The 23,908-nt window shown below is 41.5% G+C and overlaps 1 protein-coding gene across 2 annotated transcripts; it reads right to left on the bottom strand.

Annotated features, from left to right (window-relative positions):
• Positions 1-201: 201 nt before the first annotated feature.
• Positions 202-20,283, bottom strand: RRP9 (ribosomal RNA processing 9, U3 small nucleolar RNA binding protein). 2 transcript variants are annotated; one of them, XM_042454438.1, is made up of 15 exons: positions 20,114-20,283; positions 16,234-16,316; positions 15,757-15,863; positions 14,882-14,949; positions 14,005-14,046; positions 13,143-13,269; positions 9,645-9,769; positions 8,782-8,874; positions 7,895-7,995; positions 7,070-7,204; positions 4,586-4,648; positions 4,358-4,503; positions 2,627-2,706; positions 1,299-1,372; positions 202-397 (listed from the first exon to the last, which is right to left on the bottom strand). In XM_042454438.1, the coding sequence occupies exons 1-15, from the start codon at positions 20,261-20,263 to the stop codon at positions 292-294; spliced, it is 1,500 nt and encodes a 499-aa protein (XP_042310372.1). In that variant the 5' UTR covers positions 20,264-20,283; the 3' UTR covers positions 202-291. The 2 variants fall into 2 exon arrangements, 1 of the variants encoding a protein (XP_042310372.1); XR_006102451.1 differs by lacking the exon at positions 202-397 and having other exon boundaries at positions 1,311-1,372; positions 4,358-4,498.
• Between the last annotated feature and the right edge of the window lie 3,625 nt (positions 20,284-23,908).

Raw genomic sequence — 23,908 nt, 5'->3', positions numbered from 1 at the left:
CAACTACTTTGAGTAGTATTGTATGTTTGATCAGTTGATCGTAATAAATCTACTACTGAGTAGCATTGCTCCAGACTACCCGAGAGGATGGTGGTCTGGAGCACCAGAGAGAATGGTGCTCTGTTTCAGAAACTACAACCTCCTTTTTCTTCATTCATAGCCCTATGATATAATACCAAGAATGTAATTAAGGGAAAGACATTTCCAATTTACAAACAAAAACAATAGCTTTAATATACAGGTTTCATCCATATAAGCCATTTACATAATTATTTGCAAAATGTTCAAACGCTAAGAGTCTTCACCAAGTATCTGTGTGTTGCCTGCCACAGTCTTCTTAAGTGGAACAATGCAGATGCTATTCTTGGCTTCTTTGATCCTCCACCAACGACCCAGTCTGCAATATAGCCCAGGTGAAATAAATTAAGTGCCACAAAACCACTCCTCTTCAATGTCATCATGTAGTAACTCAGAACTTGAAGCCAGAGAAAGGAAGCATGCCTTTCACAACACCGATGCGCATATATATATGTATATATATATATATATATATAATATCCTCCGTTTCTCTCAATGGGTTACTTTAGGTGGCTTAAAGTTTAGGCTAAATCAAAATACAGCTAAAACAGTGTGTACTACAAACATCTTTAAAAAGCAATAAAATAAGTAATTAACATAAAAAAGTAGAAGTCCTCACCACTTGTGCCTGTGACAGTGGTGGGACTGAGAGAAACTATTCTACAAACAATCTTAAAATTTGACCAGGCACATATAAGGAGATAGAATCTTTCAGTTATCTGGACCCAAACTGTTTAGGACAGGGGTAGGCAACCTTTTTGAGCCGGGGGCCGGGTTGCTGTCCCTCAGACAACTGGGGGGCCGAAGCAAAAAAATAAATAATTAAATAATTTTTTTCCCACTTTTTTAAAAAAATGGAGGACACGCAAAAAAAATTGCTGATTTTTTTAAAAAAATGTTAATATAAATGCATGTTTCTGAGGCTTCTATAGACAATTTTCCCCCAAAGGCCCCGGCGGCAATCGGCGGCAGGACCTGCCTTCCCAGGTCACACAATAAATATACCCAACTCCTTTCCAGGCAAGCATTCTCTGAAGATGCCAGCCATAGATGCTGGCGAAACGTCAGGAAGAAACTCTTCTAGAACATGGCCACATAGCCCCCCAAACCCACAAAAAACTATCTTACATTTGTTTATCTGACAATCAATGTATATCATCATAGGGTGCCAATACAACTGGAAACCATGTACAAATAATAATATAATCAAGATGAAGTACCTGTGCTCTTGTCCAATTCCAGCAACGAGAAAGTTTCCAGAACTTGAGAACTGCAAGCTATTGACAAAACCAACCTGAAAAAGAAATACATCTCTATACTAAACATCAAGAATTGGGCAGCTGTTTATCTTATCTAAATACTAGCTGATTCAATGGTTTGCTACAGCAATCAGTTTAACATGTTTATGTTACAGACATTGGTTAGCAACAACATGAATGTAAGATGAAGTCAGAGTTTCAATCTCCATGCAATTCAGAAGCAAATCAATCAACATGCCTGAGATATCCAAGGGTGCTGTACTTATTTCACCAAAGATTCTTGTGGCACCTTAAAGACCAGCAGATTTCCCCTCTGGAAATGGTTATGCATTTCAAGGTTATCACCGAGATTTTATCCATAAATTATAATAACTCCACTACTCGGCCCCTTTATACAACTTAAGCCAGTCCTAGATTTCCTTTCTTCCTCACTTGCAGCCTCAAACCTGTCTAAAGTTTTGAAGCAGCCCTTCTTGCTGAAGTTATGCTTTGTGGCAGTTCTAACCCCGAAGTTCCTGCTGTAGTATCAAGGGGAAGGCATTGTGTTCTTGAAGCCATAAGAATACAGTTCAGAGATACTGGGTAATTTAGATGAAGCTTACTTTTCAGATCAAAATGGGTATGTTTTTCCATGTCAGTGTAAGATAACATGACCACTAAACAGAGAACACTGGAACTTAACACAGTTAATCTAGCACTTGTGCTAGAGGAAGAAAACTCAGCTGCACAAAAAATAAGCATTTACGTAGGATCTTGGAACATTCAAAGCATTTCATACACTTTCTCTCAATAAGTCTTCCAACAACTCTGCAAGAAATGTTTTAACTGCTATCACATCTTAAAAGGATGGGGATGGGGGGTGGAAGCAGGAGCTAAGAAAAAGTCTTGACCAAGGCAGCCAAGGATTAGTGGTCTAGGTGAAGTCTGTGCATGAGAGTCTATTGTTTAGTTCAGGGGTTCCCAACCTGTGTTCCAAGGAGCCCTTTGGGCTCTGTGTACATTTCCCAGGTGCTCTGTGGCTACTCCAGGAAAGAAATAAAAATTGAATGGAATTAAAGAATAAGAATATATTCTTATATATACTCCTAAACACCATTAAGTTTTAAGAGATAGGATGGGCTTCTCAGGGCTTCTGCCATAGAAATAAAGGCTGTGCGAGTCAAAAAGCTTGGGAACCCCTGGTTTCGTTCATTTAGCTCTCAGCTTTAAATCTTGTTTATTGTTGAACACTACCAAAAAGAATACCTTAAAACAATCAGCTAAATTACCCCACCAAATAATTTTCTCACCATGGGAATTTCAAAGAGTGGCTCCAACTTTTGGAATCCTCCTCCACACTTCCACAACTTCACACTGGAACTATGGGAACCTGCCAATAACAAAGCATCGGATACCTTTTCACAATCAGCATTTTAAGTAATAGAAGTTTTCCTGTTCCAGATGAGCTGACATTTCTGGGCTTCAACATCGGTCTCTTGAGTCAATGAAGAGAATTAAGTTTATTCCTGGATTACAGTCACCTCTGCTTTCGTGCATCTTGATTTTCCCCTGCTGCTTCCATCTTATATTGATTAACATGAACTGGTTTATTACTTGCAGAATATCTTCAAGAAATCTAGTATTTAACAAGGTTGGCAGTTGGGAATCCTCTGCATGTAGAGGATCCAGAAGACATATATGCTAACAAATAAGAACTAAACATGGTTATTTCTGCAGCTCTTAGATTTCTCAGACCACCCTCCCCCGGGTAGCCAGGGGAAAAAAATCCTGGCAACATTTTTTTGAGAGGGTGAGATTTCTGTTTCTGGAAGCTTCCAGGAGCTGCAATGCTCCCGAAAACAAGGTGCAATGCCACTACGTGCCTTCTTTCACTTCCCTAAGTGAATTTGAGGGACTTCCCAAAGTTTTGTTAGTGGAACTGGTGCAGACTACAGGAGACCCAGGTAGCTGAAAACTGCCCTCTCAATCCTTGCAGATATCCCAGCCCCGCTACTGTACATACTAAGTACCAACCATCCCCATATTGTCAGCTTGAGAAATGTTTTCCTTTCCAGCCAAAGATTTCTAGCCTGCTTAATCTAATCTGCTTCAACAAGGTGTTACTGACAAAGAAGTTGCTGCTTAACTTAGCAGAAATCAACTGCTGACTTAAGTATAAAACTAGATGTTTCTCCAAAAGGACTCAGCTGTGTAATTTGACATCATACTCCCAAAACATCAGAACACTCTACCTAAAATCACCCAGGAGACAGCTGAGAAGCAGTTCAGGTGAAAGTAACAAGAGACCCACCCTGTCATCAGATGTCTGAAATAGCTGTCTGTATTTGGGGTACTCACATGGCAATACCAATGCCATGAGGAAGGTTCCTGTGTGAACCATGTACACTTTAATAAGGATCATGGGACTTGCTGCAGAATTAAGCAGAACCTGTTAGGCACAAACTGGCTGCTGAAACTAGATGAAAGCAGAAGGTAGCTTTAACCAAAGCAACTAGAATCCTATACATGTCTACTCAGGAAAAGGCTCCACTGAATTCTATGGGACTTGCACTAACTATTTCATAGGATCTTAGCGCAGAATACACTACTACATTCTACCACAGCAAGTCTTAGGAGTGAAAAGAAACCCCAGCCCTAAGAGTCTGGGAGACATCTCTCCTCTATAATCCCATCCCCCAAAGACTCACCACTTTCCTGCCTCCTGACACTCCACCAACAGATGGCCATGTAGTGGATAAGGGAGGCTGGGGGTCAGCATAGGATCGCCTGGCTATGTTCTAATATATGGAGCTTGATAACATCCTCCAGATGACCAGAAGCAGCTCCTAAAGGATGTCTGCATCATTTTACACTGGCTGTCAAAACTTCCAAAGCAATTCACATCCTCAGCTCCTCCATAATAATGAATTTTACCATGCTTCTCATCCTCAACAGACTTTGAAAGAAAGCCCATCTCCCTCCCTCCACTAGCCCCAAGGAAACAAGAAAGGAAACAGCAATGATACTGCAGTATGAGGCACCTGTAGCTATGAGGTCACTGTTGAGCAAGGCAGCAACTGAAGAGATCCAATATGGCTGTTCCAGACCCTGCATGCCATGGAGACCGTGGGATTTCTTCACTACAGTTAGAGGTTTCTTTTTTGAAAGACCCCAGAGAGCTACTGACCTTAAGAAGAGCAAACCAACAATTACACCACATGAAAGAGCCACAGTAATTCTGCAAGATCAAAACTTCTGCTGGTACTTACCCATCGTCTGCACCAGACACCATATGTTCTTCATTGATCAGCTGGATACAATCAATGGAGCCCCTAATCCAAAAAAAGAAAACATCGGCCTGTTACAGACTGCCAAAATAAAGCTGCTTCAGGTCTCTTCGGAGGTATGCTATTTAAATGATGCATGGGTCCTAAGAGTCCGGAGGTCGCGCCAAAGCCACACTCCATTCCTAAGCACTGGAGTGCAGCTTTGGTGCAGCTTCCTGATTCTTAGGATGCATGCATCATTTAAACAGCATACCTCCAAAGAGACCCGAAGCAGCTTTATTTTGGCAGTCTGTAACAGGCCATCATTTGTTTTTCAACTGTGTGTTGCAATCCATTAGAGAGGAAACATGAAGATTCCAGGCTACTAGGACTCAATAGCAGGTGGTGTAGTGCCAGACATACAGCCAAGGGAAAATCAAACTTAAATCAACCTGATATAAACCCAGGAAAGGAAGGAATGTCAGAATCCATTTCTGCGCCCATGCTACTCACAAGTGATGGGGTAAATACATTTTTATTTAAATAGAATTGGTTGTGCAGAAGGTTTTTCAACAGATTGTCTTCTATACTTTTATTCCTATACAGTGTGCCATTGGTAACCACTGGTGTTTGGTTCCAGGACTACCACATCAAAATCCATGGATGATCAAGTCTCATTAAACACAATAGTGTGGCAAATTGGTCTCCCTTTTATAAAATGGCAAAACTGAGGTTTGCTATTTGAAATAAATATAGATATATAGATATATACACACACAGAAAAACACACACATTAAAAATACATATATTTTCAAACCATGGATGGTGGATAAGGAATCCATGGATACTAAGGGCTAACTGTATGCTGTTTTAAGTTAGTGAGTTTTAAACAAATCCTGTCACCACTAGGTTTTTAGCTGTTACTATGGAAATGATAAAAGGCCACAAGGGAAACCATTTCATGATTAAATGTGAGGGGAATAACATCCCATCAGGAAATCCCACATTCAGTGGCATTACTGTGACTGCTATCATCCAGTGTGGAGGGGGTGGCGGGAGTTGCCTGCCCCTCGTTCACCTGCACCCCCAGGCCATCGCCTCCCCCACTGCTTGGGGGACGGGATTCTGTTTCGGGTCTGGTGCAGCTGCTTGGGCAAACAGCCATCCCAGAATCTAAACAGAAGGCACCATACCCTAGCATAAGTGACCCCTACTAGGGAGCAGTGCTGAGGCCTCCAGATGGACGGCCTTTTTAGGGTCTGGTGTGTATGCTTGGGTGAACAGCCATGGTGGGCCCTAATCAGAAGGCACTGCCCCCACAACCCACCGACCCCCAGTGATGCCCCTGCCCTACATTAGAACCATCCTCACTCAGCCTAAGAACGTCACTCTTCAGTACCCAAGTTACTTTGTTAGGCCTGTCTGTGTTTTGGTGTAGGGAAGGAATGATTGTGGGGTACCAGTTTCCTGTATATAACTACCTGAGACAATGTACTTATCTCAGTCTGACAATAAAAAAATCACAGAAACTTAAAACTGGAATGGACCACAAGGGCCATCTAATACAACCTCTGCCCATTCAGTCTCTGTTTAAAGACTTCCAAAGATGGAGAGTCCATCACTCTCCGAGGCAGTCCATTCAACAGTTCTTACAATAAATACATTCTAACGTTTAAGTGGAATTTCTTTTCTAGTAATTTGAATCCACTGGTTCTTGATTTAATTTCCAGATCAGAATAAAACAAGTTCATTCCCTATTCTACATGGCCTCCCTTCAGATATGTAAAGATGACTATTATGTCACCTCTCAAATCTTTTTCTCGAAGTTAACTCAGCTCTCTATGCTGTTCCTCCTAAGGCCTTGTTTCCAAACCTTTCATCATTTTGGTTGTCTTTTTCTGGACATGTTCCAGTATGTCAATCAGAAACTCATTTTAAAAATTGAATTCTGTATTGATTAATAACAATCACTAATCCCGCATACAAGGTGACAAGTGTTGGGAACAATTTAGTTCCTACAACCGGGGTTTCCCACCCAACTATCTTGCTTCCCAGGCAAAAACCTCCAACTCGCATGCAGAAATACAGAACTTTCAGGTGGATTCCCCAACTCCAAGGGATGGGGGTGCATGCATATAAGCAGCTGTAGCAGGAGGAAGGAACTAGAAGGAATTGACAATGGTTCTGCCCTTTCCTTGACTATGAGAGTAGAAGAGTTACAAAGAAATTTCTGGACCCCACCTTTTCCCACTGCAGGATGAGAAGGAGAAGGTGTACCTATCAGAGGCATGGCTCTAAAAAAATCTGACCAATAAATGGAGGGAAAAGCTGCCATTTATGCCCATGAATTATCTGCTGAGACCACAGTAGACAGATTTAGCTCCAGATGATAGCAGAGCTACAACAATGTCATGGTCTGGCTTGTCTATCTTCCATCACATACTCTTTATAAGAGAATCCTTTAAAAAAGTAAACATTCTTACTCACTGATGCCCATAAAAAACAAGCTGGGATTCCTCAGGGATTTTCCAGACCCTGACTGTGCCATCCCTCCCTCCTGATGTGACACAGCATTCCCGGCTCAGGCTGTCCAGTCCCGTGATCACATCTTGATGGCCAAACCTAAAGAAGAAAGGAGAGAAAGAAGCAGATGGAGATTCAGCTGTAGGATATGTGCATTTTAACTATTTAACTTATTTTGAGATCTATTATTAGATGATTGCAATACGCAAAACAACTGTGAAGAAAAGCCACCATGTCAATAGGTCTCTAAACCCAATCTCCACCCTGTCCTCTACATTGCTTTTGTTGTCTGCAGAGAAACATGTGATTTTTCAGCTACAATCCTAGTGATGACATAAAACTGCCACAATCTGGTATGGGGGCATTACAGAAGAAGATACTCATCACCTCCCTGGGTAATGACTTTGACCTGGATGTGCAACAGCAACCAAGGGATTCCCAGGTGCAGCTACATCCCAGGATCACTGATCAGCACAGAGTGTGCCCAACTGCTCTCTTTGATCAGCTGGGAAAGCAGAAGCAGCCTTTTCTTGGTCCTTCTTTCCCAGGTCTACAAGAACATCCAGAATGTGCTTGGGTATACCTCTGCAGCAATTAGTAGCTGGGCTCTAGAAGCTGGCACTGAAGAAAACCAGCCCCCTGCTCCAAACCCATGTTAAGTAGACTGGCAGAAACTTAAACTCTGTTATTCTGCTAACTGGATTTCAGCCTTAGAGTTTATATGCCACACCCACTTCTCAGGTTCTTTTCCCTAACCCCAAAAATGTGGGGTAAGAACACACAGCTTACAAAGTTTCCACATAGGCATTCTCTGCTACATTCCACACTTTGACTGAACGATCATGTGAAGCACTGTACAGCTGATGCGTGCCCTTCCGGAAAGACAAACCCTGCATGGAAGAAACGTAGGGGTAAGAAGACAGGAATAGTGGCATAAGTCAGGAGGTAGACTGCTTAGTGTTCCCAGTAATAGCCACTTGAATCGAAATCTAAACTCTAACTTTCAAGAGGAGAGAGAAAATCCCAATACTACTGAATGAGCAACAGGTACAACCAACAAGTGGAATAAGCTTGTCTCTTCAGGACTGCATAGCACTTTTTTAAAAGTACCCTTAAATTCTTGTGGATCCCTTTTTCAGGATACACAATGAACTTTCTTTACAATCCTTTTTTTAATTAACAGTATTAGAACACCTATTTTGCAATTCCCAGTTTGATCAAAATGTCTCCACAGGTGGTATTGGTGCTGGTTGTTATTGAAATATTTATCCCCCACCTTATATCAAAGATCTCAGGGTGGCTTACAAATAGCATGAAAACAAGTTAAATAGTTTAACAATATAATAATCATTTACAATTTTTTTAACCCACTTTTCCTATCATATAGTTTAAAGCAGCTCACAACACACAATAAAGCTTAATGTAGAAAATCAGGACAACTATCAGGGATTCTGGTTTTTCTGGCCAAAAAGGAAGCAAGTAAACTCTGATTTAGGAATAAAGATTGCTTCTGCAAACTATGCTCTCCAGATTAATGGGAATTTTTTCATTCATGTAATTCTTGCTCATTTTACGACATACAGTAGTATTAAACGCATGCTGAACTTATAACAACCGAAATCCTGCATGTGCCTGTTCTATCATTTCTTTGCCTCCAAGCTGTGGAATTCACTCACCGACACAGCATCTCGATGACCTGTAAATTTGTACAGGTGCTTGCACGTTGCAGCTTCCCAGATCATAATGAGTTTATTTCTATCTCCTGTTGCCTAGCAGAGAAAGACCAGACAAGATATTCTTATCAGTACTCACAGTCCTTCAGTAAAATTGAAGATTCTTAAACATTTCCTTTATCAACAGTAATAAGATGTCCAATTGAGAGCTACACTGTCAATGACAATTCAGACAAATTGATTCATTTTTGATTTACACTACAGCCAGTGTGGTGTAGTGGTTTGAGCATTAGACTTACTACTCTGGAGACCAGGGTTTGAATCCTCCCTCAGCAATGGAAAACTATTGGGTGATGTTAGGCATCCCACACTCTCTCAGCCTCAGAGAAAGGCAAAGGAAAACACACTCTGAATAAATCTTGCAAAGAAAACCTCTTGATGCTGCAGTAAGCCAGGAATGGCTTGAAGGAACACAACAACAATAACATTTATAGGCCCCAGCTATCTTACAGGCTAAGGCCAACAGCAACCATAATGTGTACTAATGTCAGCCAGTAACAGCAACAGAGAAACTTCATATTTCTGTGAAAGGGAAAATCTGAAGCCCAGGACTGTAACAGTCCATCACACACACTACTGGCACAGTCAGTAATGCAAAGGTTGAACAATAATTAATTATATGAGTAACATCCTCATCCTAGCAAATGGATGAAATCATAGAATGGGATAGTTGTAGAGATGGATCCAGTTTTTGAGATTTAAGATGTAAAAACAAACAACAAATTTTCAGAACGAGTAGTCCACCAACCTTGTTAAAGAACAAGTGTCTTAATTCCTCAGAGCAAGAGAAAAGTGGGTTTTCTTACCAGGTATTTGCCATCGGATGATATAGCCATGCAGAGGATGTGTGCTGTGTGCCCAACATGACTGTCTTCAGGCCCCTTCTTTCCCCTTTGGATCACATGAAGCTTGTTCCCGCTCTCCACATCCCCTAAGATATAATAATTTCTAGGTTATTTGGACAAGAACAAAATCAGACATTTTCAAGTAAATGAATTATATTTGAGAATCTTCCCAAGGGCACTGCAAACTTAAGTTAGTGTAAAATCCAGTTAAGGAATTTCTCACAAAAAGATCCAGCAAGATAACCTGTAACCCAAACTAAGAAAGTTTTTCCCTGTAAACCCAAGTTCTGATTTTGACAGCAAGTAGTTCCAAATACCCTAAAGGCATCTCAAATCCCTGGTTAGTACTTGGATGGGAGACCACCAATGAATACCAGATGCTGTAGACTATACTTCTGGGGAAGGAACTGACAAAACCACCTTCAAGTATTCCTTCCCCAAGAGAACCCAATGAAATTCATGGGTCACCATAAGTCAAGAAGCAACTTGAAGGCACACACCCACACATAGACGTTAAGAAGAAATAATTCAGATTCTGTTCCTTCTCCAGATCCATATGGATCAATAAAATAAAAGGAAAAGAACAGAAGTAATAGGAATATCAGGTCAAGTTTTAACCATTTCACCAACATTCCCATTTGAACACTGAATACATTCACTGTCACATCCTATTCTACTGATTATTTCATCATTCTCCATATTCCTTTACCAACAAGTTTTGACATACATTTTCTTTCAGAGTTGCCACACCAAATTACAGAACTAATGTTGTGCTCTGTTCCAGTGGCTGCAGACCACAGCAGAATGCAAGGCAGTTAGATGCTTTCAGCTACACTGTGGGATGGTGGTTTGTGCACTCATTTCCCAAAATGCTATCTACTCCCCAATCACCAAATTCTAATGTATCCTACTGCTAATTAGGGAACAGTTTTCACAAAAATACTCCCCTGGATTTTACTGAAATAAAGCCAAGGTAATCACTTCATGATGGCAGAGTTCCCTTGTTACCAGATGCTTTACAGGCAGCACTTGGAAACATTTAGACTACAATAGCCGCATTCCCCAGGACAGCACAGACAGTAGCCATGCTGAATGTCACAAAGAGTCAACATGGGTTTCAGAGAAACAAGTCATGCCAGACAAATCTTATCTCTTTCTTTGATAAAATTACCAGCTTGGTAGATGAAAGGAATGCTGTGGATATAGTATATCTTGATTCCGGTAAGGCCTTTGACAAAGTTTCCCATGACATCTTGCAAACAAGCTTGTAAAATGTAGGCTAGACAAGGTAAATGTTACATGGATTTGTAATTGGTTGACTGGCTGAACCCAAAGGGTGCTCAACAATGGCTCCTTTTCCTCCTGGAGAGAAGTGACCAGTGGGGTCCCACAGGGTTCTGTCCTGGGGCCAGTGCTATTCAACATCTTTATCAATGGCTTGGATGACAGAATTGGGAGCATACTTATCAAATTTGTAGCTGACACCAAATTAGGAGGAATAGCTAATACTCCAGAGGACAGGATCAAAATTCAAAATAACCTGAATAGACCAGAAAGCTGGACCAAAGCTAACAAAGTAAAATTCAACATGGAGAAATGTAAGGTACTGCACTTAGGGTGGAAAAATGAAATGAACATATATAGGCTGGGGACACCTGGCTGAATGAGACTACATGTGAAAGGGATCTGGGAGTCCAAGTAGACCACAAGTTGAACATGAGTCAACAGTGCGATGCGGCAACTAAAAAGGCCAATGTAATTTTAGGCTGCATCGATAAAAATATAGTGTCTAGATCAAGGGAAGTAGTAGTGCCACTGTATTCTGCTTTGGTCACGCCCCACCTGGAATATTGTGTCCAATCCTGGGCACCACAATTCAAAAAGGACATTGAGAAACTGAAGCATGTCCAAAGGAGGGCGACTAAAATGGTGACGGGTCTGGAAGCCATGTCCTATGAGGAACGACTTAGGGAGCTGGGGATGTTTAGCCTGGAGAAGAGAAGGTTAAGAGGTGATATGATAGCCCTGTTTAAATATTTGAAGGGATGTCATATTGAGGAGGGAACAAGCTTGTTTTCTGCTGCTCCAGAGAACAGGACCTGGAACAATGGATACAAGCTGCAGGAAAAGAGATACCACCTCAACATTAGGAAGAACTTCCTGACAGTAAGGGCTGTTCGAAAGTGGAACAAACTCCTTCGAGTGTAGCGGAGTCTCTTTCTTTGGAGGTCTTTAAACAGAGGCTGGATGGCTATCTGTCGAGGATGCTTTGATTGAGAGTCCTTGCATAGCAGGGGGTTGGACGGGATGGCCCTTGTGGTCTCTTCCAACTCTACGATTCTATGATCTGGTTGCTGCAGTCCAAAAATTAATTTTTCCAAGCTATGACTGCACAGAACCCATAGGTGTTTGAGAATCAACTTCATAAAAATTTTGCCAACAGAGTTCTCAGAGCTCAAAATAAGGTTTAAGCCAATCCAAAATTTCCTTCTTCAAAGCTAAGATAGGCATGGACAAAATCAGCTGGGATATACTACCACAGAATACATAAGAGGGACTACAGATCTGTGATATAATAGTCTAAAAACTCAATCTCTATCATCTATGGAGTGGGTTTTTTACTCTGTAAATGGGATATTATTTCAAAAAGAGGATCTAAGGAAGCCCTCTGCCCCCCCCTTTTTTTTGGAGAAGGCAGCTGGTAGTCAGAATAATTTTGTGCTATATTACCCAATAGTTTAAATAGTTCAAAGTAGCTCCTTTTATTGAGATTGTCATCTGTGTTTTACCAACCTCCAGTCCAAAAAGGCAGGGGAGGATAACTACACGGGCATAAATCATCTTCAAAAATAATCAAGCATCTAGTAGGAATAGATGTTGGCGTAGATGCTATGCTGAACCACTGGCAAGGCTAATTTTGTATGTACAATTCAAGGACATATTAGTCTAGAAAATGAGTATGCAACAGGATCTTGAAGCACCTTTGAGATAACTGGAAGAGAAAAACTGATAGCATGACCTTTCATAGACCTGAGCCTCAGACGCATGCATCTGAGAAAGTAAACTCAAGTTTACAAAAATTCACATTTCCAGCTTCTCTCTTTCAGTTAGCCTCAAAGATACTTCAAGATCTCTTCATAGATATAGCAAGAGATTTCCAAGTTGCAACATTCCCCTGTAAAGAACACATCAGAAAGCTTTATAAAATGGAACCAGATAATAAATGGATAAAGGACCATAGCAAGAGTAACAAAGAGCCACACAAGTTCTGCAATATTTTGCTAGCAATGCTAGAACTGGCCTCTCCACATTACTAATATTCACAAAGTAAACTGAACTGCCAGCCTTTGGTCCACAGTGAACTTGCTACTTCTCTGGATAACGTCTATTACATTTATAAAGCTCACTCTCGGATCTCTTCCATGTCTTAACACTCTACTCTACAGAGAAAAAACTCACATTTGATGATGGAGCAGTCTTTGGCTGCAGAGAAGATAAATTTATCATCTGGTGAGATTACTAGACAGGTGATGGGAAGCTGGTGGCCTCGTAGTATCCTGATGTCAGATCCCTCCGGAGGCTGCAACTATTCAAAGAATAGTGATACGAGTTGCATTCTAGCTAAGGCAGGTATATTGAAGTTTATGGTACAACTGCAGCTGTGAGGCCATAATCCCCCCCCCCCCAGTCCTATTTAAAGTACAGAATTGTCTTTTCATCAGCCACTTGTTCATCACCAATATCTCAATGATACTGGGCACTAGGCAAAACATCCAATCAATGTACTTCAGTTTATTAAGCCAGATACAAAATGAGTCTGACCAATTTACTTTTAGATCATAATAGCCATTACAGATTCCTGTATTAAAATTCTTTTCATGCCGTGATAAGATTTCAGCTCTACTTTGCAATACAATGTAGGCTAAATGTAATATTTAATTATATTGCCTTCAAGCTTACATAGATAACTTCTCCCTTCTTCAAAGGAAAGCAGCACTAATTATTCTTACTAGAAACAGAAATGTTAAACTGCTGCATCAAGCCACTGATGAAGTGTTCTTCAAAACATCAGACTTTCGTTTCTGTAGTTAAGTACTATAGCTTCCAGCAGATCATACATTTCATCTTATGTCCAAGAAGATGTGAGAACAATTTTATTTAAGTGGTGATAAAATAAGCCCCCAAGTTATAAGAAGCATTAAAAGAAAGAGTCTATATGCTCACTGGCTAGAAATCATGTCTCCCCTGCTCCTAGGAACAGAGCAATAGGTGCTCTGAAATACTGCAGAAAAACTGCTCCAGGGACATTATTTCTACTTACAATTTTGGCAATCTGTCGCTGCAATTTTCCCTTCTGTTCAAGCTAAAGGAGAAGAATAAAACAGAGTTAAGACTGTTCACCCAAATTTCCTTCTTTCTTTCCCCCAAACCTAAGCAGTTAACACTTCACTGACTGAGAGACAACCAAATGAGAGAAGACAAACTAAAAACTGTTTCAGTGCAATGAAACAAGAATCTCATTGCAGAGAACACAGCACAAGAACACATATGACTGACATTAGAAGGACATGGGCTTGTGACTCTTTCTGCAACTGATAAATATTATAAAATTAACTACTCAATTTTGGCCCAGAATCTATATAAATATATCATGACCATTAGCTCTTTGCTCTATTCATGGCCATCCTGTAAAATTAGTGTAGTTCACAAGGTGTCTATTATTGCACCTAACAGAAAATGGACTATCTATGTCTTCTAGTAGCCATGTAAATCCTTATACTGAAAACCCAACTCACATCAACCACAGTTAGTGCCCTTAAGGTGAACTGTTCATACACTACCCTTTTCTGTATATGAGCAATGCTGTCCCTAATAGTTCACGTCACTTCTCATTTGCTACACTGAAGCTGGACTTGGCAAGATGAAGAGGGCAAGGCTCTTACTTTTTCTGTTTACCAATCAGCCCCTTCCTGCTATGTGGAAGACAAATCTGTTGCTTTTACAACCTTTTACAATGAGAGCAGAGAGCAGATCCCAGAGTGGCCTGGTAGCACAGGAGGGTATTTTGTTCTATCCTCTAGTGAGAAGATAATACTCTATGGAAGGAAATACCATTTGCTTTTCTTCCGTGCAATATAAGCTACATAAGTTCCAACAGCTTCCCTCATCCCATCAGGACACCCAGATATACTACTTACCACATCTTCTTTCAGTCGGCCAGCAACCAGGTCCTTCTCAAAGGCCTCTTCTTCAGCCTTTTCCTCTTCTGTGCAAGACAAACGAAACAGTGAATAAATCTCAGGAATAGACTTAAGAATGCAAATGAAAGAAATACTGCTTTATGGAAACCGCTTTAATCAACCAGGAGACTTCTGCCAGCAAGAACAATTTGTTCTAGCACAGCCATTCATCAAGGTACTAAAGTTCAATTTGTATACATCCCTTCAACCATATGACTGCTACCTGACATTGCATTGAGTACCAGCTCCCTGTTTGCAGCCAGGACAGCTTAGCACACAAACAAACTAGGGTACACAATCATTATGTTTAATCACAGGACTACTGAAACACTGAAAATTTACTGTCACTTTTGGAATCTTTCAGAACAAATTTCCAAAGCCAAGCCATCTCCTCAGTGTACTTTAAGTTAGGCAGGTCAACTTGCTGAAATACCAGTATAAATGACTTGATTTAAATTTCTTGCTTTACGCACCTGGTTAAAATCAATAAAATCAGCCCCCTCAACATACCAAAAGAAACAATATTTTAAAAAGTAACTCCTGACATTTCATAAGAAATTCCTTTCTCTAGATTTTCCTATTTGTCAAGGTTTTACTATGTATCTGTTTATTTATGGATCAGTAATAGTCTGGGTTTTTTGGAAACCTGTTTAAGTATTTAGTCAATTACTTTTTGAAAATATTTCAATAGAGACTGGATGACTCTCTGGCTGGAGTGCTTTAGCTCTATTTTCCTGCATGGCACAATATTGGAATAAATGGCTCTCCCAGTCCCTTCCAGTTCTATGATTCTACGTAGCATCCGTATCAAACCCAGCTTTTCTCTCACACACCCTGTTGTCGAAGCTGCTCCAGGTATAATTTTGCCAATCTCAGTTTTTTCTCTTGTGGTGTTTCTTCAATCTCCTCTTCTGCTTCATTGTTCTTTTTCTTTGCTGGGCTGCAGATAAGAAAAACATGACTTACATGGAAGGATCTTATTTCTCCCTTCCAATTGCCCATCAGAAAAAAAATCCTCCCATGCTCCTCAGAGAGAACCTTTCAATCCTTAGGGCAACTCCCACAAACAAAGTCTTATCTTCCAGGAATTCTACAAGAGGTTGCATTGCACAGGACTACACAAACACACAGGTCACCCAAACCCACACATCAAGAAAAACTCAGAATACAATTCTCCCATTCAGCTAGTTTATGTAACCACCCCAAGGGAATCTGTAGACAGTTTGTTTCTTATTGCATTTTCCTGAAGCCATATATAAATTTCCTTCTAAATCAGAGAAGTACACCAAAGCAGTCTGGGTTATCCTCACCTATCAGGTTCAGAATCACTGGAGATCTCCTCGTTCAGCTTTGAGCCAGCTTTCTGCCAAGCTTTCTCCTCTGTAACAGGAAGCTAGGAAATGAAATATTATTTTCAGAACAGAAATGCAGGTTAGCTGGCACGAAGCATTACTACATCTTAATACCCCTCCCCATTTATTAACAAACCAGAGTGATAGACAGAAGAAACAGCAAATAATGAGTAACTGGAAAACTGTACTTCTAAAGCCATTTTATATTACAGTACAGTAACTTCTGCCAAAGGAACAATCCGCAGCAATCTACTACAGCAAGCGTACAAATTGGAAGGCTAGAACTGTAGATCAATTTGGAAGCCTTAGCTTTTCAAATGATGCTGACAGACTTTTCATGAACATTAAAAATTTTAGTGTATTAAATTAGTTTATTAAAAATAATAATAAAGAACAGAATTTTAAAAACCATTTACAACATCCATATCAACACTGACAAATCTAAAAACAGCTAAACTTACATTAGTGTTAATCACCTTAAGACACATAAGGTGTTCCTTAAGCCTGCTCAGATTTAAGGTGACAATCCAACAGACAGTTTACCACAGAGAAAGGCCACATTCATCTAACGGTCTGACTGCTGAGTCAGCTACAGAATGACCAAATGCAAGAGGACAGAAATACAGCATCTTTTGGGGAAAAAATGGGTGTTGTTACTTGCCATCAAGTCAGCTTTGAATAAGTAGTGCCTATGTACCCTAAAGGCACCAGATCCCATCTGACCTTGAAGTTTAAGCAGGGTCAGCTTCAGTTAGTACTTGGATGGGAGACTGCCTTTGAATATCGGGTGCTGGAGGATATATTTCAGAGTAAGGCACTGGCAAAACCACCTCTAAATATTCCTTGCCTAAGAAAACGCTATGAAATTCATGACGTTGCCGTGAGTCAACTAGTGACTTGAAGGTGTGCACACACACACAGCTTTGACTTATGGCGATCCTATTAATGAGAGACCTTAATGAGCAGAGGTCATCAACAGCCCCATTCTAGTCTTGCGAATTTAAAGCTGTGACCTCCTTTTTATTGCTTGCTAGGATGGTATTCACCATGGTAGTACTATAATGGTGACCAGGGGACATGGCACTGATGCAGCTGCAGATATAAACCTATTCTAGAGAGCTGAAGTCCCTGCACAGGCAAGGTTGAACCACCCTGGTGGCAATCCTGCAAAGCATCTTTCTGTCAGTATAGACAAAATGAACATACTGTAGTTGAACCAATAATCTAACTTAGTATAAGGAAACTTCCCATGTTCCATCCCTGATAGGAAAATTAAAATATTCATGACCAAACAATAGCATACTAAGGTAATATAGACCTAGGTGAATAGAGAGATATTTGTCAGATAAACTAGTGAATCATAGAATCATAGAGTTGGAAGAGAACACCAGGGCCATCCAGTCCAACCCCCTGCCATGCAGGAACTCTCAATCAAAGCACCCCTGACAGATGGCCATCCAGCCTCTGCTTAAAGATCTCCAAGGAAGGAGACTTTCTGAGGGAGAGTGTTCCACTGTCGAACAGCTCTTACTGTCAGGAAGTTCCTCCTAATGTTGAGGTGGAATCTCTTTTCCTGTCACTTGCATCCATTGCACTGGGCCCTAGTCTCTGGAGTAGCAGAAAACAAGCTTGCTCCATCTTCAATATGACATCCCTTCAAATATTTAAACAGGGCTATTATATCATCTCTTAACTGTCTCTTCTCCAGGCTAAATGAACTACTGGCTCCATATCACTGAGCCGGTGAATAGTACTCAAACGTTTTACCCTTGAGGCCCCTCTTTATATTGACATACAAACGTCTTACCCCCCTCCCCGCCCCTCAACATAGTACAGCATGCCCGCTCCATATGCGGGCGCACCATAAGCAGCTTCCACTTTACATGGAAGCTGCACTGCAATCAAATGAATGGGGCACAGGCCCATGTCGCACACACCCCACACCACTGCAAGCCCAAGCCCTATTTAATAGAATGGGGCTTGTGCTTACGCGGAATTTGCCTTATGTTGGGGGGGGGGGGTAGAATGGATCCCCCATGTAAGGAGAGGCTCCTCTGTATATGAATAAAAATATTTCATTTAGTGTGTGCATTTTTATCCACACATTCATGCATATTCATATCTTAAAATTGTATATGGAAATAACATCATTCAAAGTAGAACAGTTTTATTTAAGTAAATTTAATATTTAACTCAACATGGGTGTAAATTTTACTCGTAAAAAGGTTTGGGAAGAGGAGGAGGAATCAGAGCTTCTGCAATGAAAGAGTAAAATGTAATTGAGTGATAAAGAAAAATTAAGTAAGGCAGAGTCCTAATTAAACGTAAATTACTGTTGACCTATATATACATGTTAATTTCTTTTGGTATATGTACAGAAGTGTATTGATGTACGTTGTAATGTACAATGTATATGGCAAATATATGTTTTTACTTACATATGTTGGAAAACAATAAAAATTATTTTCTTAAAAAAAGAATCAGAGCTTCTAAGTCTTGTGTCCCCTTGAGAAACTCTTGCTCCATCCCGTGAGAACTACTGAGATCAAGGGCATGCGTATTCAGTAAAGAGCTTGGAAGTTACTGTTTTCAACGCGAGTTCCTAGAATACCCCAGCAAGCTAAATGAACCCAATAGTCTGACTGGCAACTCAGCGCCAGAGGTACGAACTCCTGCACCTTTTAGAAAGGACTGCCATTGTCATTTGTCATCAAATCAACTTCAACGTATGATGACCCCATTAATGAGAGACCTCCAAGAGCTTTGGTCACCAGCTTCTCAACTCTTGCAAACTCCTTTACTGAATCAGTCCATCCATAAAGTGTCCCTCTTTTCCTAGTGCCTTCCACTCTAACAAGTGCTACTCTTCCGCATGTTGTGACCAAAGTTTAACAGCCTCTGTTTACTCATTTTGGCTTCTAGGGAGAGTTCAGGCTTAACTTCCTTTTGGACCCATTGATATGTCTTCTTGGCAGTCTGTGGTATCCACTGGGCTCTCCCACATTATTATTATTATTGTATATCCCACCTTTCTCCCAATATAGGGACTCAAGGCAGCCCAACACACCCCATTTCAAATGTGTTGATCCTCTTCCCGTCAGTCTCCTTCAATGCCCACTTTCACAATCATGCACAGAAACTGGAAGAACAACATTATGGATCATTCTGACTTCTGCATTCAGTTATTCTGCTGCAGCCCTTCCAACTCAGGTCTCTAGAAGTGATTTTATTATTGTTATGTAAGAATTTTAATGTTATTGTTTTGGGGAGGGATAATAGGTTTTACTTTGTATTGTTATACTTTATCACTGCGGTATGCTGCCTCGATCCTGGTGGGGAGAGGCGGGATAAAAACATACTATTATTATTATTATCAATTAGATGTCATTACTGCCCATTCCTCCACAGCAAAGGCAGTGTCTGCAGCATAGAACTAATCCAGTCTGACATCGTTTTAGCTGCCTTGGCTCAGTGCTGTGGAACCCTGGGATTCACAGAGAGACGTCTCATAAAGCTACAGGCCCCATCGATTCCATACCCCTGAGCCAATCTGGATTATTTCTGCTGTGTGGACGCAGCCTAAGGATGCTGCCACACTGCACCATTAATGCGGTTTGATCCCACTTCAGCTGCCATGACTCCATCCTGGGAACTGTACTTTGTTGTGGCCCCAGAGCTCCCTGACAGAGAAGGCTGAATGTCTCACAAAGCTACAGATCCCAAGATTCCATAACACTGAGCCATGGCAGTTAAACCGGTATCAAACCGGGTTATTTCTGCAGTGCGGATGAGGCCTTAGTCCACCTATGTGGAGCTGCCTTGGATGGATCCAGCTGACCTTCCGCTTCTTCCGCCCCGCAGAGGCCCCTTGAGGCTGCGTCTCCTTCTTCTGCTTCTCCCTCTTCCTCTTGCCTGCCGCCGCCATGCTTCCACCAGGAGGGCTGCCGGGTGCCTGACCAGCAGCCAGGGCTTCCTTCACGTGGGTCATGAGTCCCGTCCCACGCGCCTTCCCATTGGTCAGAAACTCCCCCAGTTTTTCATTGGTTGAAATTCCACCCGAACTAGAATCTGATTGGCTAGGACGCGCCTCCTCCTCCGTTCGATTCGTTCTCATTGGTCCGCAGTAAAGTTGAGAGTTGAGACTGCTGGCCTATCGAATCGCCCATCGCACTATGGGAGCGCGGCTTCTCATTGGACGAGCGCCGCGCGAGGAGGAGCCTCGCCTGTATCAGAGACAGGGCTGGAAGGGGAGGAACAACGCCACCTTCTGGAGAGATTTAGCAGCGCCGCCTTCTGAGGAGTTTAAACAGCGCCGCCTACTGGAAAGGCTCTAAACTGCTGTTTCTGGCATCAGGTCCAATATAACATCCAAACAATGATACCTTTATTGGACCAACCAAAGTGCACAATTACATGTTGCAAGCTTTGGAAGTCACACTGGCTTCTTCATCAAGCAAACTGGAGAAAGAAATTGAAGATGTTAGCCACAGACCTGCATTTTCTGTTCCTGGTCTTAGTTCAGATGGTAGGGAGGGAAATCCACTTTATCAGCAAAGTACAAGGTTTATTTATCAGCGTGCGAAAGGATCTTGCTGGGCAAAATTATTCGTTATTATTATTATTATTTTATTCATTTTTATCCCATCTTTTTCCCCATAGAGGGGAATCAAGGCAGCCAACAAAATTTTAACAGGCTTTAAAACCATGCGTGTTAAAAACAACACAAGCAACAACAAAAAATGTAGGAAAAGGTTTCTTTAAAAAACACAATGTTAAAAAGTTCACAACATCATACGCTAATGTTTAAAATGTACAGTATTTTAAAAGCTCTGTACAGAACTTACAACCTAAATTTGTTGTTGCGTGCCCTGAAGTCACTTTTGGCTTATGGCAACCCTAAGGCTGCTATCATGGGGTTTGCTTGGCAAGATTTATTCAGAGGAGGTTTGGCATTGCTGTCCTCTGAGGCTGAGAGAGTGTGACTTGACCAAGGTCACTGCAGTGGGTTTCATGGGCAAGCTGGGATTCAAACCTTGGTCTCCAGGGTCATAATTCAACACTCCAACCACTAGGTCCTCAGATGCACTGACTCTGCGAAAGGTGATGCTACAACTTCTTTCTTTCAGTTAGTTTCCAAAGGTGCTGCAAGATCCCAGTGGTCTCCAAATTGTGCTCTTTAAGGGTTTTTTAGACTTCAGCTCCCAGAATCCCAGACTATTGGCCAACATGGCTGAGGCTTCTGGGAGCTGAAGTCCAAAATCTCTTAAAGGGCACAGTTTGGAGACCACTGTTCTAGACTAACACTACTGTGGCTGCATCCACACTGCAGAAATAATGCAGTGTGATACCACTTTAAATGCCCTGCCTCCAGCCAATGGAATCCTGGGATTTCTAGTTTGTTCTGGCACCAATTGATAGAGAAAGCTAAATGTCTCAAAAAGTACACTTCCCAGGATTCCATAGCATTGAGCCAGGGGGGCAGTTAAAGAGGTGTCAATCTGGATTATTTCTGCAGTGTGGATGCAACCTAACTGAAAGAGAGAAGTTGGTACCATGCCCTTTCCTCGACTTCAGCCCTAGTTCCTCAGATGCATCTGAAATAACTCAGGCTACCAACTTCTCTCTTTCAGTATCTCTTTGCAGAATGATTTTCCAGACTGGGGCTGCATCTGCACTGCAGAAATAATCCATTTCAACAACACTTTAACTGCCCTGGCTCAGTGTGAGGGAATCCTGGGAGTTGTAGTTTATCACAGCACCAGAGCTCTCTGCCTGAGAAGCCTCAACGTCTCCCAAAACTACAGTTCCCAGAATCCCCTAGCATTGAGTCTCGGCAGGTAAAGTGGTCTCAAACTAGATTATCTCTGCAGTGTGTTTGGGACCAATCCAATCTGACACCGCTTTAACAGCCATGGCACAGTGCAAAGGAACTGGGTGGGATTTGTGAGGCCCTTGGCCTTTTCTGTCAGAGCACTCCTGGGGCCACATAGCAAACTACACATCCCAGAATTCCACAAGATGGAGCCATGGCAGTTAAAGCAGTGTGGAATTGCATTATTAGCCCTGCAGCGCAGACACAGCCTGCCTGACAACACAGCAGTGTCTGTGAACATTTGCACAGCACTGTACATACAATCAATTAGAATAGGTAAAATAAACCTTCCTATTGCGTACATGCATTCTGCAAAAATAATTAAATATAAAAAAGAAAAGGGTGCTCAACCTGAGGATAATGGAGCAGAGGACAGAATAGGGGAATTTCAGCACAGAATAAGTAAAGAGATAGTAGAGGGACACCTTATTAATCTAAATGAATTTAAGTCTCCGGGACCAGATGAACTCCATCCAAGGGTATTAAAAGAACTGGCAAATGTAATATCGGAGCCATTGGCAATAATCTTTGAAAACTCCTGGAAAACAGGAGAGATCCCAGCAGACTGGCGGAGGGCAAACGTTGTCCCCATCTTCAAAAAGGGGAAAAAAGAGGATCCCAACAATTATCGTCCAGTTAGTCTGACATCAGTACTAGGAAAGATTCTGGAGCAGATCATAAAACAGAGAGTCTGTGAACATCTAGAAAGTAATGCCATAATCACAAAAAGTCAACATGGGTTTCAGAGAAACAAGTCATGCCAGACAATCCTAATCTCTTTCTTTGATAAAATTACCAGCTTGGTAGATGAAGGGAATGCTGTGGATATAGTATATCTTGATTTCAGTAAGGCCTTTGACAAAGTTCCCCATGACATTCTTGCAAACAAGCTTTTAAAATGTGGGCTAGACAAGACAACTGTTAAGTGGATTTGTAACTGGTTGACCGGCCGAACCCAAAGGGTGCTCAACAATGGCTCCTTTTCATCTTGGAGAGAAGTGACCAGTGGGGTCCCACAGGGCTCTGTCCTGGGCCCAGTGTTATTCAACATCTTTATCAATGACCTGGATGACAGAATTGGAAGCATACTTATCAAATTTGCAGATGATACCAAATTAGGGGGAATAGCTAATACCCCAGAGGACAGGATCAAGATCCAAAAAGACCTGAATAGACTAGAAAGCTGGGCCAAAGCTAACAAAACGAAATTCAACACGGAGAAATGTAAGGTACTGCACTTAGGGCGGAAAAATAAAATGCACAGATATAGGATGGGTGACACCTGGCTGAATGAAACTACGTGTGAAAGGGATCTAGGAGTCCAAGTAGACCACAAGTTGAACATGAGTGAACAGTGTGATGCGGCAGCTAAAAAGGCCAATGCTATTTTAGGCTGCATCAATAGAAGTATAGTGTCTAGATCAAGAGAAGTAATAGTGCCACTGTATTCTGCTTTGGTCAGGCCCCACCTAGAATATTGTGTCCAGTTCTGGGCGCCACAATTCAGAAAGGACATTGAGAAACTGGAGCATGTCCAAAGGAGGGCGACTAAAATGGTGAAGGGTCTGGAAACCATGCTCTATGAGGAACGACTTAGGGAGCTGGGGATGTTTAGCCTGGAGAAAAGAAGGTTAAGAGGTGATATGATCGCCCTGTTTAAATATTTGAAGGGATGTCATATTGAAGAGGGAGCAAGCTTGTTTTCTGCTGCTCCAGAGAACAGGACCCGGAACAATGGATGCAAGCTGCAGGAAAAGAGAT

This window comes from Sceloporus undulatus, chromosome 2, assembly GCF_019175285.1.
Source record: "Sceloporus undulatus isolate JIND9_A2432 ecotype Alabama chromosome 2, SceUnd_v1.1, whole genome shotgun sequence".
NCBI lineage: Eukaryota > Metazoa > Chordata > Lepidosauria > Squamata > Phrynosomatidae > Sceloporus > Sceloporus undulatus.
The sequence above is the reverse complement of the archived record's forward strand: the minus strand, read 5'-3'. Positions and strand labels throughout refer to the sequence as shown.